The following is a 16,996-nucleotide window of genomic DNA, read 5'->3' on the forward strand; positions in this document are numbered from 1 at the left end:
GCAGCTTCAACACGCCTTGCTGGAATCTCCTGGAAAGCCGCTCCGCGGTGATAACAGACCTTTGATGTGTGATAAAAACCTGCCCATGCCGCTGATAGCATGACCAGAATAGCATATGAAAGAACAAGAACACACAAGTCAACATTTGAGTTGCCTTCTTTTTCGGTTCATGAGTGTTTGGCCCACTTCCACGGTGTTGCAAGCTCCCAGAATGCGAGCATGTGACAGAAATAAAAAAAAAAGCAGCTTTATCTCCGTCTGAGCAACACCAGCTATCGTTTAGCTCTGGGAGGAGCGCTCACCACTGTTCACGCCACTGCATTCCAGCCATAGCATCCTCTTCTCTGCTGTCAGTAAACCCAAACAGCCAGCTTGACTCGGCGCACATGGGTAACCTGTAATCAAGCTCTGGAACTGGCATGCCAAAGTAAATCCTGTGTTTATATCCAACAGCGGCCTCCCTCGTGGAGCAACTTCCTTGATCTTACACAGGAAATGCATTACATGATTTTAAGCTGCAAACCAAACTCCTGGATTACAGATCAAGACTGCCATCCCTCTTCCTTTGTCTGTTTCTCTTGATCATTGGCAGCCTGCTTATCTGCGGGCCCCTGTGCTCTGGTGGGTTCAGCGGACTGGTATGCAGCAGGAATCTTTGGATCAAGGTGATTTCACGCTGCTCCACGTTTTCCCAGGGTTTCAGGCTCTGACGTGTTATCACAGGACACATGCACAAACAGCAGCATTGGAGTAAGGCTGTTTTTATCTGTTTAACGCCTCAAGTGTCGGAGCTTTGACTGGCTGGCATGGAAGGCCTCACTGTCATCAGAGAAAAACTTTGACGCAAGGATTTGTCAGCCTCTCCGTGGAAAGATAACTGGATAACCTGACATGAAACCTCAATTCTGAGAGTGGCCTGTTCAAAGACACTCCTTCTTTTAAAGCAGAACTAATCTTGCTAACCCTGACGTTCCCTCACAGACGGTTCTGATTCTCACTTCACAGTCTGCTCTCATAATAGCTCCACAGTGCTTTGTATGTGTGTGTGCGTGTGTGTGGCTTTTTTTCTCAATGAAAGTCCATATCTCATTCAGCCGTTTGGTGGCAGCTGTGAAAGGGGGAAGTTTGCAACGTGACTCAGTTTAGCTCCTCTGTTTGCTCTAACAGTAAAGTTGCCTTGATCTTAACCGGCAAGTTTAGATTCCTGCGTTGCTCCCACAGAGCAAATATAAAATACGCAAATTCGCTTTATACAAAGTTGATGCTTTTTTATTTTTTTAAGATATCACATTTTTTACTTCTGTTTGGGTCTCTGCTGTTTCAAAAACAGCAAAAGTGCTTAAAAAACACCTAGCTATTTTTTGACAATAGGAAAATGTTTTTTGGTGTCTGGAAAACGTTCCGAAGGCAACGTCACAAATCACCTACTAACCCCAGCAAAGCCCAGCCCATCACCTGGCAACCCCAGCAGAGTTCCGCCCGTCACCTAGCAACCCCAGCAGAGTTCCGCCCGTCACCTAGCAACCCCAGCAGAGGTCCAGCAGGTTTGGTCAGCTGGATCTACCGCTGCTGAGAAAGCCAAGGCTCTTGTTGTTGACTTACCATCCAGAAACCACTTACTACATTCATTGTTGCTTGCGCAGTAGACTCCACTTCTGCTTTTCAAAGATGTACAGTTGTGTAATTATGTATCTGTTTGCAGCCATTTTCACGTGAGTGTAAAGGTTGCGTGGACAGTAGGAGCTTATTTTGATTTAAAGTGACAAGAGGGCCTAAAATAATTATTAAACCATTGTTTAATAAAAATGAAGAAAATATATTTTTATTGTCCCACCAAATTTTGGCTGAATTTAGTCATGGCTGAATTTTTATTTTATTTTATTTATTTATGTTTTTGGTTTTTTTTTTTTTAGGAAAAAGATTTGGTCTTGCAACTTTACTACTCTGTAGTCCAGGTAAATAGAGAAAATGGAAGTTTATTGTAACTTGTAGAAAACAAATTATATTTTCTGGAAAAACCTCAGGTCCTACAGTATCCAAATAACTTCTCCTTATAAATACTTTATGCCTGTTAATCCTCTATAAACTTTGCAAACTGTTGTTTTAATTAAATATTTCAAATGAATAAATGTCAAAGAAATCCAACAAAAGCATCTGAGCTTTATTGCAGGTTGATCTGATTCATTATAGTCAATGTAAGACATGAACTCAAGAGGATTTAATTCTCATATTTAATCTAAAAGAGCTTGAACAAAGAATTAGAATGTTTTTCTACGCAAATATTTAGTTTTATCTGTTCAGTTGTGTGAAATATATCAAATTACTGGTGGGAAATGGATAAATAAACAGTTTTTTTTATTTCAGCTAAATGTGATTTTCTCATAGAAGAAAATTTGAGATTTACTGTATGTTTAAAACTTTAAATTTACCAGGACAGCCTCACAAATCTCAGTTTTTACAGACATGTCAGCAAGCATAGTTAGCTTTATTGTTAACCATGAATTTCAGGTGAAAGTTTGCATCCAAGCATCCTCTCATGCAATGATGATGTTACGACTTAAAAATACTCAACACTTTTTGAATATTTTAAGCTAAGAGCGTCATTAGAGAAGTACTTTTAGGAAACGTAGCTTTCTGTGAACTGCTCAATATCTTTATAGCTTTTATTGCATAGTTTAAGAGCTGATATCATTGTAACTTTTTAACTGATACCAGTCATTCCCTGCTTTCTGTTTTGCAAGTTGTGTCTTAAAAGATTACTCTGGAAAAATAGCAACCACTGAAAAACAAAGGATGTGGAACTGAAAAGACTGAGGTTTTTAGGTTCAGGTCCTGAAAAAATACAGTTTATGTCCAATCACATGAGTTCATTATTTCATATTGTAGACATATGAAATAATGTAGACATATTACTGGTGAAATGAGACCTATTTTATCTACATATGATTAAATTATCGTCCGATATTATGCAGTTTGTCTACAAATGAAACCTCAGTAGTTTGTGAGGTTTTTTTGTAGTGAATGTGAACTTTATATTGGCTACAAATGTCAAGCAACTAAGTCAATAATTAACTGAAAAGTATTTGCATGTCCTCTTCCGGAGCAGGTTGGCTTTTCAGATAAGAGATATTTGTGCGCCTCCTGGCCAATTAATGTCCTGAGAAAATGAAGAACAAAATGCTGCATGGACAGTGAGAGTTTCCTGTCTTTGGTTTCTCACAGACTTCCACGGTTACCTTTGACTTTTACTGAAAAGCATCTTCATGAGAGACATCTCAGTTGAACTGTCACATAAAGCTACCTAGAACAGAGACTGAATACTCAAAAGACATTAAAGATTAGGAAGTAAGCGTATTTATTTATGCTTTCTTAAATTCCACTTGTATTTTCAGAGTAGATGAGTGTACATAGTGTACATGCATTGGGATCTTGAAAGGATTAATCAGATTCAAAGGTCAACTAACATGCTTTATGTAACAATATTGAACCTAGATGAAAGAATTTACTTTATTGGGTTGATATTTGTCTTTGTTTCTTGCTTTTTCTGTCGAAACAGGAACTGTTAAGCATATCTGGAGTCTAAAAACTCAGAATGACATTCCAAGTTAATGAACTGCTTGGTCCAGATCAGTGTGAGCTGCAAAATTAATACTGCTATTACTTAAACAAAATTACCTGATAACACACTGGATAAATTGAACGTTGTTTGGAGTTTCTGGTCTGGAACAGCATCAATCAGCTAAGGAGGTTTTACCTTAGAAGTCGACCTCGGTCATCCACACCCAACTTAAGAATGTTTAATTGTTTAAAGTGTTTAAACCATTGGTATGTGTTAAATATTGTTGCCAAGAGACCAGGCTAACGCCGATTAGTCACACCAGCTGATTACTTAAATTTGTAAGCATTCAAGAACTGTAAAAATGGGAAGGTATGGTACAGTTACAGCAACGATTTAAGGAGTTACAAATCAACACAAAAAGCCAATTAACAGTTTAATCTGTCTCTATTACCTCAGTTTATTAATAAGGATACGTTGCAGATTGAAACGAGTGAGAAGTGTTCCATTTGTACCTGGAAGTCAACATTTCTGAGTTGTTGGTTGGAAAAATCAACTGAAATTGAAAGAATTGGAATTTGTTGCTGGGAAGTTGAAAATTTTTCACCTGCACCAACTCAAAATCCAATATGGCTGCCAAACATAAAATGCACTGATACCTGCGACACTTCCTTCACACATTTTTGATGGTTTTTATCAGAAATTGCACCGCACAGAATCTATGTAGAGAGGAGCACTGTCACTGGTTGTATTGCTAAAAGTAGACTGCTAACATGGTTATCTTGGCAACTGCGTGTATAATAGGTCTTGGACGGACAGATCCAACTTAATTGTGTTTTATTTACAACTCTTGTTCCAAAACCAGCGATAGCAATGTGTTCCTTTGCGTTTTATGGATTCAAACAGTGCAGAGATGTGTTCATAATTGTCGTGGAAAAAATTACTTTAACAGGAGATGAGAAGAAATAAGAAATGTATTAAAACCTTGCAAGGTGAGAACAGAAATACAGAGTCAAAGGAGTCTGTCAGTCTGACCAACAGTGGATCTTCCTGTTATAGGTTCTGGTCAGAGAAGAGAGACTTGATTGGACAATTGGTGTGAATCCCTGATTGATATGTATCAGGGGTTCTGTGGAGCCCAACACAAATGGTCTGGCCATTTGTCTATTGTTAAGGAAAGGAGGTTGTTCTTTCATGCTAAAGAGGGCAGATAGGTCCTGGGTTGGGGGAGTAATACTTAGTCTTCAGGATCAACGGCGTTTCCTGCTGTTAAACGGCACTGTAGACGTCTATAGGAGAGCGGCTTGACCAGTCTCATGATGACATCATTCAGACACATGATCTCATCATCAGACACGATCTAAAGCACAAAAGGGGTGAGGAGCACATCAAAACATTTTCCATTACAGCATCATAGGTGGTGTTTAAATGATTTAATGAGATATAAACCAACATCAGAGATACTGTGACCTGTACATTAATAACCATGCTGGACTCAATTTGTTTTTTTTGTGTTTTTTTTAGCTAAAATTTCTGAGTTTCTTGTTGGACTTCAACTGAAATTACACTGAAAGTTGGAACTTGGTCTTGGGAAGTCAAAGTTTTTCCATATAAACAAATATGGCCGCCAGGCACATAAAAACTCCGATACCTGCAGCAGCAACATGATTCAGATGGTTTGTGTCTTGTTTGTGAAATAATTTATATAAATACGGTTTTACAGCATGTATCTGTTAAATGGTGCCAAATATTTTGGAGCATTTACATTAAATCGCAGCTAATATGCGTCTTAGAGAGAGACACGGTTAAGCACTGAAAAATAAGGCCAAGTTTATCATCTATAGAAGGTGTACATTAATTTGTTGCCAGGAAAGTATGATAAAGGTTACAAGAGAAGAAAACGGAGAGAACATAAAGCTGAAAATCTTTACGGTTCAAAAATATAATTGAGATAATTTTACTCTATTTAAAAGTATAATAATCCAATTATTGGCATATTTTTTAGCTTAAAACTGCAATTTTTATTTCAATTTGTATTGTATTTTATTTTTATGCCATGTGACTTTTTTTTCCTATTTTGCACTTTTTTGTATCCATTACTGTGTTTTATTTTTGTATTTTATATTATTTATTTTTCTTATCATTTGTGATTATTTCTGTTGTATTATTATTTATGAATAATTGCAGCATATTTAAATTCTCTTTTTTTTTTGTCTTTTAATATTGTTTTGTTGTTTAAATTATAGGAGGTGACCTGGAGTGTCAAGAAAGGTGCTTACAAATAAAATGTATTAATTTTTCTATATTTTTGTCCAATTTATTTACTGATATGTGCACGAAATGATTTATTATGTTTGTTGTTTTGTTTTTTTTGTTTGTTTTGTTTTATTATTTTTACTTTATTAGATCTTTTTTGTGTATCTTGATTTGCTTTTATTTTTTCATAAGACCGGATATCCCGTACACGGCTTTTACTTTGAAGGTGTCTCCGGAAGTTGTGCGTCGCTGTAGCTGCGTCCTCTGCCTGGAGGAAGGAGCAGACCCGAGAGGCAGCAGGTCGGGAGAGAACCTCGTTGCCTCAGCCTCATGCTTCGTCTCGGGGACTTCTGCTGCTCCGGTCGGCTGACGACGTTATTATAACAATATTTATTTATTATTATTTTTTATTTCTATCACTTTAATCACACAAAATCAGGAGAAAAGCGGTGGAAGAGCAAAAAGGGGGCCCTAGTCATGGAGCTGTATTGCCTGGAGTCGGACACAGCCGTGAAAGCCCAGCCTGACCCAAACATCCTCTATGATGATAGAGTGCTGCAGAGTTTATTAACTATTGAGGACAGTTTTTTACCTCAGTGTTCGTATTTCCAGCGGGTCCAGAAGGACATTCAGCCTTATATGAGGAGAATGGTTGCAGGCTGGATGCACGAGGTTGGTGGGAACTTTAAAGTTTAGCTAACTTCTGTCGCGTTTATTTGCGTGTTTTAGCTAAATGTGGCTTTAAATTCAGAGATGCAGTTCAAAGTATAGCCGATCTTGGTGTTAACCTGTTTTACAATTGAATGAGAGTGACTCACCAAAGGCGTGGGGGAGTCGGAAATTCCAGAAAAATCAGCCTCAATGCGCTTAGCTACTTATTTACATTAGTTTACAGCTACACTGTTGGGAATTTTTGCTTCATACCTATCTCAGACGACAGCTAAAGAGTTTATCTTAATTTACATAATCGAAAATCTGGTATTTTCCATGTTCACTAATTATTACGAATTTTTAAAGGCGACTCAAGCTGCAAGCCATGAAGCAGGCAGAGCCGCTTTCAGTTTTGTGAACAGAAATATGTCGATTTTATTCAACTTTCATTCGATTCGACCGTCGGAAACAATTCGATTGAGTGTTTTATTTGCATCTAAACGACTTTTGGAGGATTTATCTATCATAGTTTTTATTAATGGAGAAATCGACAATGAGGAAGAGGATTCGAAAAACGAGAAGGGGGTTGCAGAACGACTTCCTACTGAGCTAATTTGCTTGAATTTTTTTGCCCTTCATTCAGTAAAATGGTGTAGAAATTAGCGATTTAACCTTAAAAAAGAAAATACCTCAATCATTTTCATGCAAGTCCTCTTTAAACCTATTTGTAAACAGGCCATGCATAAGTTATTACTAATTCTTCTCGTTAGAAATCAGTAATACAACTTTAAACACTTATTTAGTTTTGAAGTGCAGAATGATAAATTCAAAATCTTGTTTTCTGTTTTTTTGTGGTCAAATATGAACTATGAAAAATTAAAATTAGATTTAATCTTTTTATATTTAAAACAGTAAATATCAAACAACAACGAAATGGCCCATTTTCTTATTCTGACAACAGTTTTTACTAGTGTATGTTCTTCAACATATGACGTCACTTTTTGCATATATTCTGATTGGGCCCACATATCAACATATGAAGTTTGAAGATCAAAAACTGGATCAATTATTTTATATGTTAAAGTTTCATCAAGTCCCAATTGGGGTTTTTTTGTTGTTGTTGTTTTGTGTGTTTGTTTGTTTTCCCATTAGTTTTGGGGAAATATTTCAATAATAAAACTTGAAACACTTATTTATTATTGTTTGAGTTTTAAGCAGGAAACATTTAAAGCAACCAATATTTTAAAGTTTGCCCCTAGTGGAAGTAATCTGAATTACACTGTGATTGAAGAACGAAAAGCGACTTCACTTTCAGACCAAACACTGTCTGTCACACAACTTCACTGCAGTATATGTTACATTTTTTAGACATCATTAACCATCTAGATCGCTGAATATTTAAACCCAGTTGATTTTCTTTTAGAGTAGTCGACACTAAATTTAATTCAGCTGGATTTGTCTTTAAAAATGTCCTTCTAAGTTTCTTCTTCTCTGTTAAATTCCTGTCATTCCAGGTTTGTGAAGAGGAAAACACCAACCAAGACGTCTTTCCTTTAGCCATTAATTATTTGGACAGATTCTTAGCAGTGATGCCTACAAAAAAAAACTATTTGCAGCTCTTGGGAGCTGTGTGCATCTTCCTGGCCGCCAAGCTGAAGGACTGCAGGCCGCCATCAGCGGAAAAGCTCTGCGTGTACACAGACAACTCCATTACACCCCGAGAGCTGCTGGTAAGAACCAAGGTTTCATTCATTCATCCATGCATTCATGTGAGCCTTTAAAAATGCAGCGTCACATTCTTTTTTTGGAGTATTTTATACTGGTAATGGCTGAATTAGTCTCACAGGAAGTATCCAATTTTCATCACAAGTGAAACTGTGCAACACAGCCACATCTGTGCTGTGCATTCATGCAGACTGCAGAGGCGTGTGATGCCATCTAGTGCCAACAGTGCAATATAACAGAGTTTTATCTTTGCAGTTCTCTATGTTTTTATAGTTTCATTTTAACACAATACATTTTTTGGTTAATCTTTTGTTTTGCATAGATGCAAGGACTATTTTTAACAAGAAAATGGCCGTTAGGAGATGACAGATTGAAGTAGAGGTCGTGTGAGCTGTTTTTAGCGCTCAGGAAGCGAGAACACCAACAGCAAAATCTCTTTACTGCTCATCTTGCAATCACTGATCTTTCTTTTAACGTAAGCACGTAAGATTTGGGTTATGCACAGGAAACCCACGCAAATGTGAATGGTTACCGGCGTCCGAGGTGACAGAGACGCTTTTGGAAGAGCGGCAGCGGGGACGGCCCCCGCCTTATGTCGGGGTTTCACTGCTTACTACGTTTGCTTTGTAGGGGATTTGTTTCACCGTAGGGGAAGTTACAAGTCACACGTATCTGCTTCTGATCATCGCTATGTTTAAATGTCGAGTAGTTTTATCTGAAGTTAGCTGTGTAGTTTCTAGTTCTGATTTTAGCAAATGAAATTAAAATATTTTCCTTTGGCTTGTGCTGCTAATTAGCCATCTTGGTTGGAAACGTCTGAAGATGTCTGCCGGCTTTTAGATGTTTGGCCTTCAGACTAATAAAGGAAAGAAAGATGGATGTTTTTGTTTTTACATTTAGCACATTCAAACATCACAAACTGCTCCATCAAGACATTCCTGGAAGCTTGTTCTGTCTTGTGACAGTGTTTTGCACTCACTAGCTGTTTTCATGGAAACATTAAAGCTTCAGTTCTTTTGACACACCAAGCTAATTATTCTGGTTTACTCAAGCTATAGTCAAAGAACGCAAGCAGCTAATTTAACAATCAGCCATAAATGATCAGAGGTGACTCTGATTTCATCCACTTTCACTATGTTTTATGAACATGGAAGGCCATATTGGATTTTGAAGTGTTGGTAAGTAACCTCCAAGTGTTTGTTCTGTTTATTCCAGATAAATGTGTTTCTTTACTGTTCAGAAGAAAGTATTTGTTTTTTGCTGTTCTGCTCTCCTTTACGATGCACCAATCCACTTTTTCCACTTTCATTACCGATATCTGAGGTTTAGTATCGGTTGATACCGATCCGATACTGAAAACTGTGCTGCATTGATGCAATGGGTGATTTTTTTTAAGCACCAATATAAATGTACTGAATCACATATTTATTGTATAACTTTACACCAGAACATCACACTTAAATATGCCAATAGCTTCAAAAGTTTGGTTAAACATGTAAAGAAAACTTTCATTTATTCAATCTGTGCAATTAGGACTAAAACAGTCGATTTAAAATAAATAATAAAGAAGCTGAAACTGACAGAAACAATAACTTCACTACATTGGTCAAACATGTAAAAAATAAGCTGCAACAAACCTTTCAAATGATTCAAAACACAACGTAAAATAAATAATGAAACAAGACATCACTCAGCATAAAGCATAGAATTAGACTGAATAGATTTGCCCTTATTGTCACCAATACTAGAACTAGAATTGTTTTAAAATATTGGGATCGATACAGACATTAATATCGTATCGGTGCATCTCTACTCTCCTTGCAGTTTGCTAACCGTAATTTTAAAACCGCATTACATTAATAAAAGTGTTTATTAGGTTTTCCTTTAGTTGGGAAGCCGTCTATGTCTTGTAAGAATACGGAAAGTGCAATAGCCTTCTTTCAGCCAGCTGACCAGCAGTGTGCACCTACAGGTCACAGAGAGAAAGCGCTGATTGCTTTGTGCTCCATATACGAAGATGGAAACTTTCATTTTTTATCAAACTACAAATCATTAAAACTTTGGTTTAGCTTAATACGGGAAACTTAATGGTATAAAGGCTGCACTTTAGTATATTGTTTATACCAGTAACAGTCTTCAGTAGATTATGGTTTTCCTTCTTGAAAAAGTGCAAACAAAAATGGAGTAGCATAAATTTTTAGTGATTGTAGGATTTCTCTTTGTCTCTGCTAAAAGACCACGAGATATCTCACCAACTATCGCTAGACTAGCACATTTGTTTTGGTTCTTTTTACCCAGAATTCCCTGTGCTTTAGTACACTTCCTGCTTTTGGAGGGGTCTCCGGTCCACTTGGCATTCACATATATATTTGAATCACATCAGAGTTCACTTTAATTGAACTGAGCCCTAGGATTTTAGTCGGACTAGAGTTAGTTTTTTGGTCTGCATCAGAATTCGATTGTGTATTCATACCTCCCCAAACTAACCAGACTTTCTAGGCAAACCGGTGTGAACCCTGATTAATGAAGGCCACTAATACCAGAAGACATAAAAAACCGTCAACAAGTAGACGTCCATTTAAGTTACATATTAACCAATCAGAAGCTTGCTGACATGTGACATCATCTCTGACTCTTTTAAAGTGGTTTAATCTTAGTGTATATAAATGTCTTTGAAGAAAGTAATCTTTATATAAACATGTATTGTTAAGATACCATAACAGTGGTAACATTTTAAAAACACAAGATAATTAATGATCCATTTCTAATCTTGATACTGAAAGTTAAAGAGACGATTGAAAGGTTGGTAAATCTTTCATCTCAGAGCGCAGCAAAGCGGAGACACAGGAAATTAAAAGGTGAGAATGCGTAGACCTGTTTTGCTGCTACAAAGACCGACTGTTGCCTGTGCAGTGTGAACTCGTTGTAGCTGCTTGAGGCTTGTGACAGGAAGCTCGGCGCTCGCTGTCTCATTGGCAGGGCCTCTAAGCAGGGCAGAGCTCGTCACATGCCGGCGATATGAACACAAAGGATGCGAGGAATGAGAAAGGCACGCAGATAATAAGACACAGTGAGGAGAGATAAAATGAAGAAATGTTGCTCATCTTACAGAGCTATTTCCTCTGGGAATAAGGACTGGCTGTGATCTTTTTCATGGTCAATGAAGTCATGGCAGCACGCCACTGGAGCCCGACTGGGTGGATTTTGTCTAGAATAACAGTTTTTAAAGGGGTCATATAATGCAAAATTCACATTTTGAACTTTTTTACGCTTCCGTTTGGAAGCGTAAAAACTTCTAAAAGTGTAAGAACTGCCCAAGCACTTAAAAATAAAACACCCAGCCATTTTTTTGGCAATAAGTTGGTGTTTTTTGGTGACAAAAACCTTCGGAACGTAACGTCACAAGTCAGCAGGCACTACGCCGTTACCTAGCAACCCCACCCCGTCACCTAGCAACCAAAGCAGATCTCGAGTCCGTTTGGTCAGGTGGTTTTACCGCTTACTAAGCAGTTAAGCTACTGATGAGTAATTAAATGAGCTTGATGATATCTATTCTGATGATTTTTTTAAAATATTTTCGAAGGAGAATTTTGTTTCAAATTCAACTCAAAAATACTTTGTTTATCCCAAAGGAAAATTAAATGTAAATTCAAAATACTTCAGTAATTGTAGATAGTTATTATTACAGAAATGTCATGATACTTTTTTGTTTATGGTTTCTATTGTGTTTTTATTTCCAATTTATTTTATTGCATCTTATTTTGAATATTTAAAATGCCTTCCAATTCCAGTGTTAAGTGTTTTCTACAATATTAAAGTTTAGTAGTCTTACATTATTACACCATTACCATTGAAACAATAGTGTCATTGTTTATCGCAGTTATTCCTGGATCAATCTATTAGTATTGTTTGCATTCCACAATGGCTGCTGGAAAAGACAAGTGTTTTGTTGTTGACTTACCATCCAGAAACCACTTGCCACATGTTTGCTGGTTGTGCAGGAGGCTCCACTTCTGCTTTTTAAGGATGTATGGTTGTACAGTTGCACATCTGTTTGGAACCATTTTCACGTGCGAGTGTTCAAAAAGCTCATTTCTAAGAATTATTTTGTGCATAAATGTAACAAATATGTGTTTTATCGCCCACAGACCTAATCTAACCTGTTCAGAAAGCACAGTAAGTCACCTTTAACTGCCTGTTCTGTGTTTGTTTTTTTGTTTTTGTTTTTTTTTATGCTTTAGGAGTGGGAACTGGTCGTCCTGGGGAAGTTGAAGTGGAACATGGCCTCGGTTATCCCCAATGATTTCATAGAGCACATCATGCGCCGCCTGCCCCTTCCCAAAGACAAGCAGGCGATGGTCTGCAAACACACGCTGACATTCATCGCCCTTTGTGCCACAGGTACCCTCCTCTCCATTGCTTTTTGTTTCTCACACGTTTGCACGCTCAGTTTGCTCCCAGAATATTCCCACAGATCCAAACATTCTCATGGAGTGAGTCATCTGTGACGACTCTCGTCTCTGCAGGCTAATTTATCTTCCGCCTTGTTCTTCTTCACAGCCGCTTAAAGCGTTCGTCCATGTTTCTCCGTTAATATCCGATCTGTGCTGGGATTGTAATTATTTCACTAGCTCTGCTCCGGCTCTGGCCGTCCTGTGTTGTTTGTTGACAGGGAAGCTCCCAGGTTTAAAGAGTCAGGCTGATCTTCCTTCCTCCTCCCATCCTGGCCTCATGTCCAAAATAAACTCTGAAAGCTGCGGGGAGAAAACTTCCCCCCTTAGGCCTTTCCTTTATACTTTCATGGGATTCCTGTTGCCTATACTTGGAATCCCTCTAATATTTTCATATCCTGGAAAGAAATGCTACTTCATGATCATCTAGGAGGATGTCACAAGACGGCCTCTGCAGCTAATTTGATGAAGGAAACAAAACAAGGAAGGTCACCTGGGTGCGATAAAATCCCTCACAAACGTCAGCGTCTCTTTTAATGAGTCTCATGCCCTGCTCGGCTCTGCACAGCTTTCTGTGTCACTTCTTTATGCATTTGGGTGTGTTTCAGCGGTTGCTTCTGCTATTCATAAGCAGCTGCTCGTATCAAAGCACAAAGCAGCCGCAGTGGGGGGAAAAAAGGGGAAGCCTGCTGCGGTTTAGCTGTAATGTAAATGTTTGGAGTTTTATACAGAATGGAGATGTTATTCTTATATTAGTCGCAGCTCCTCCTTTATGGACAGCTGGACTGGACGGTTTAATTGAACCCATCAGAAACCCTCTTCTCTTGACATGTTCTGCTGCAGGTAATGGGCTGCCTTCAGTTGGCATCTGTACTGTTAATTCACAGAAATGGGCTTTAGAGAATGAGAAACGAGAAGTAAGAAAACTGCTGACCTGCTGGTGTGAACATCAGATTGTTACAGCACATTGCACAACTGTTCACACCCTTTAACCTCTCGCATTCTGTCACATTTCAACCAAAACGTCGACGCATTTTTAAAAATTATTTGCAGATAAAAAATGTGCGTTTGTTTGTGGTATTTTTGAGATCAATACATCAACCACTGCCATATTTGAGTATACATACGTCTCACAATGACACTTAATAGCTTGAAATGATAAAATTTTAAATAATCACTTTATGTTTTAAAATATTGATGCAGGTCCTTAATAGTTTTTTTTTCTGTAATATTTACGCTGTATTTCCACAAAGAATGACAATAAAAGTGCCAGTAATATTTTAAAATAGGACATTTGATCCTTCTTTACTCTAAAAATAGAATTAAAATTCTGTCAAAAATAAGTGGATATTGTCTAAATTTATGAGTTATCCTTCTTCAGAAAATAAAAGTGGAACTAGTAACAGAATTATTGACTTAAATCCAGCTCCTATATCTCGCTATTGATATTTTCTCTAGAAAATAACCAAAAATACTTTTATTTTTTTCCTTTGTGATGATGATTATTCTCTAAAAAACCTTTTGCAGAACATCTGTATTTGCACTGAGTCGGAGGGCTCAGGATTGCATAAGAGAAACTTTAAATTGTTTCAGGTTTGAATGAGCTGAGAAGGGATTTCACTTCATCCACCCAGGTCTGCTTTAGTTAAAGTTTCTCAGACTTGCATGTGGACTCAGGGGAGTCATGCCTGGAGCTCATTGCACAGCGAGTGGGAGAAATTCCTGCTCTGCTTTTGCAATCAGAGCGGAGGTTACTAAGAAGGAAAACCCACACAGGTTTGTTTTAGCTGTGTCTGTTGAAATCCAGACTGTGGGAAAAATTCAGAGCGTGCGCATCAGAGATGATGCAGTAGGGCTGGGTGATGGGGCTAAAATTTAAAATCTCATAACATCCTTTTTTTTTTTTCTTGCTTTCTTTTCTAAAAAAAAAAGAATTACAAATTACAGAAAATATTCTCAAAAAGTGACTTTTATTTCCATCATCCACTCTGTGAGTTAGACGACGGTTACTAGGAATCTTTGTTTAATTACGAGAATGTAGCCATAACATTAGCAAAATAAAGACATCATTTTACCAGAAAAACTGTAAAAATGTTTGTTTTAATGAGAAAAAAGCTTTGAGAAAGTTATCAGAATTTGACGTGACCAACCCAGTCATTTTTCTTTTCGCTTTAAAATCCTGCTACTGATAATAATTTGATGCTGATCCTAAAAGATTAAGTACTTCCTTATCTGTAAACTCATACCAAAGTATAACTCAACATTCCTCATCTTTTTTATTATTATTTTTCATGCTTTTCAAGTTAATACTTCATTTTCCTAGTATTACAACTTTATTCTGGTAATATTAAAACTTTATACTCGTATTCAGTCCTAAAGTTGACCTGAATTTAAAGCCCAAAGAAATAGAAGCTGTAAAACACAGTTGTGAAACAAGATGGCCGCCTTGGTGTGCTGACATCACTCATTTTAAACTCGGAATCCAAATAATGAATCAAATTATGATTAATTGTAGATTAATTGTTTGTTAGATTAAAATTAGTTCCAATTGATTAACTAATGACCCCCGTTACTGTCTATTAGTGTTGCTGCTGGATGCCCTCTGCCATCCAGCAGAGGGCACCATTGGTCATCCTTAAGTGCCTTAAGTGGAGCCAATTAATACAGAAACAAAGATGGCGAAATGGTCCAGTCGTTGTAAAATGTATTTTATGCGGTTCTTTGTGGAAATATAAACGCTTTACACGCTAATTGAGTTTCATAATGTTTTTTTATTTTTTTTATTTAGCAAATTATAAAAAATGTAGCCCTTTATGTTATGGAAAGATGGTAGAAAACCTTAATATAAGTGATCATTTTCTTTTAAAGAAAATTGTCGCTTATCAAATTATCGATAAGATCAACCAACTTTAGATTAACTCTTTAATCAACAATGCAAAAACAACATTTTACCAAGTATTTTTGGTCCAGATTGTAGTGCAAATAGCTTAGTACACTAGAAATAAGGCAAAACTAACTTATAAGAAACTTTTCATCAAGATATAAGAGCTTGTTTTTAGTCGAGTCTTAATATTGATGAAAAACTACTAGTTCATCGGCAAGAAGTTAATGTTGGTGTCAAAAACCTTCGGAATGTAACGCACTGTGCCGTTACCTAGCAACCCCACCCCGTCACCTAGCAACCCAAGCAGAGCTCCAGATTACTTAACTTAGAACATGGGAGAAATATCTGGTACTTTCTCATCAATATTAAGGAAATATTGACTTGTAGAAACTTGTATTTCTTGTTGAAAAGTTACTTCTGAGATAGTTTTGCCTTATTTCAAGCGTTCCAAGATGTTTGCACTAGAAACCGAACCACAAATACTTTGTAAAATATTGTTTTTGTGATGAATAACTTGCATCCCGACTCTGAATAATGGAAACCCAAGTAGCGGGTTGGTTGAGTTATCGTCCAGCCCTGTGATTGCATCACTTCCACCTGCTGTGGTTTCATTCAAACACCTTTCCTTGACAGACGACCGTCTCGCCATGAACCCTCCTTCCATGATCGCCACCGGCAGCATGGCGGCTGCGATCTGCGGCCTCCAGCTGGACCACAGCGACCAGAGGCTGAGTCGGGACAACCTGACCGACCTGCTGGCCAAGATCACCAACACTGAAGTGGTAAGCATCGCAAGAAGGCAACAGTTATTAGCTGGGATTGCAATATCGCACGCAAGCAGCATAAAAGAGTCTTCAGTAAACAACAGTGACGACTTGAGTCGCAGCAGACTGAAGCGATTTGCTCTTCATGGAGAGAGAGAGAGCGTTCTGGTTGCTGGTCGGGCAGCTAGACTGCTGCTATAAAGAGCAGCGGCTGGGGGAATGTCTTCTTAAAACTCAGAGCCCACATTCTTGTGGTGGGACGCATGCAGTTTCTTTGCATGCCTCCCACTTTAGCTGTGGACCCCTCCTGGTGGAGGAATATGTTTGCAATGAAGGCGAAAAAATTTAAAGAAACATCCTCAGTGGGTGAACGTTGTCCAAACTGTCGTCGTTCTGTTAATCTGAGCAGAAACTAAAGCAAATCTAAAGTTTGGGCAGTAATTAAGACCATGTCGTGTTTTTTATGCCGTCTCTGAAGGTTTGGGCTTTTATTTGACCGATTTCTGGGTTTTAATCAGTCAGACGTTCACCAGTCCATCTGGTGGACTTTATTGTCGTCCATCCACGTTTTCCTCCAGGAATCTCTTTTTGCCCATCCAACAGTCCGTCCTCAGTTTGTGTCTTTCTCTTTTTGTTCATTATTCATCGAACTAGCTTTCCTTCTTTCTTTCGTCCATTTTGTCGTTTGTTTCCGTCTTTGTTAAATCGT

The 16,996-nt window shown here is 37.8% G+C and overlaps 1 protein-coding gene across 5 annotated transcripts in view; it reads left to right on the forward strand.

Moving 5' to 3' along the window:
* Positions 1-16,996, forward strand: part of LOC106956175 (G1/S-specific cyclin-D2-like) — a 73,136-nt gene that overhangs the window by 46,849 nt on the left and 9,291 nt on the right. For 4 of the 5 annotated variants that reach the window (XM_015046834.1, XM_015046833.1, XM_015046835.1 and 1 more), the window contains 3 exons: positions 7,978-8,193; positions 12,430-12,589; positions 16,157-16,305. In XM_015046834.1, coding sequence (XP_014902320.1) covers positions 7,978-8,193; positions 12,430-12,589; positions 16,157-16,305 — 525 coding nt within the window. Of the gene's footprint in view, positions 1-6,038; positions 6,113-6,251; positions 6,485-7,977; positions 8,194-12,429; positions 12,590-16,156; positions 16,306-16,996 lie in introns of all 5 variants that reach the window. The other variant, XM_015046836.1, reaches the window with a different exon arrangement.

The sequence above is a fragment of the Poecilia latipinna genome, unplaced genomic scaffold, assembly GCF_001443285.1.
Source record: "Poecilia latipinna isolate Pla-1442-1.1 unplaced genomic scaffold, P_latipinna-1.0 Scaffold794, whole genome shotgun sequence".
In the NCBI taxonomy this organism is placed as follows: Eukaryota; Metazoa; Chordata; class Actinopteri; order Cyprinodontiformes; family Poeciliidae; genus Poecilia; species Poecilia latipinna.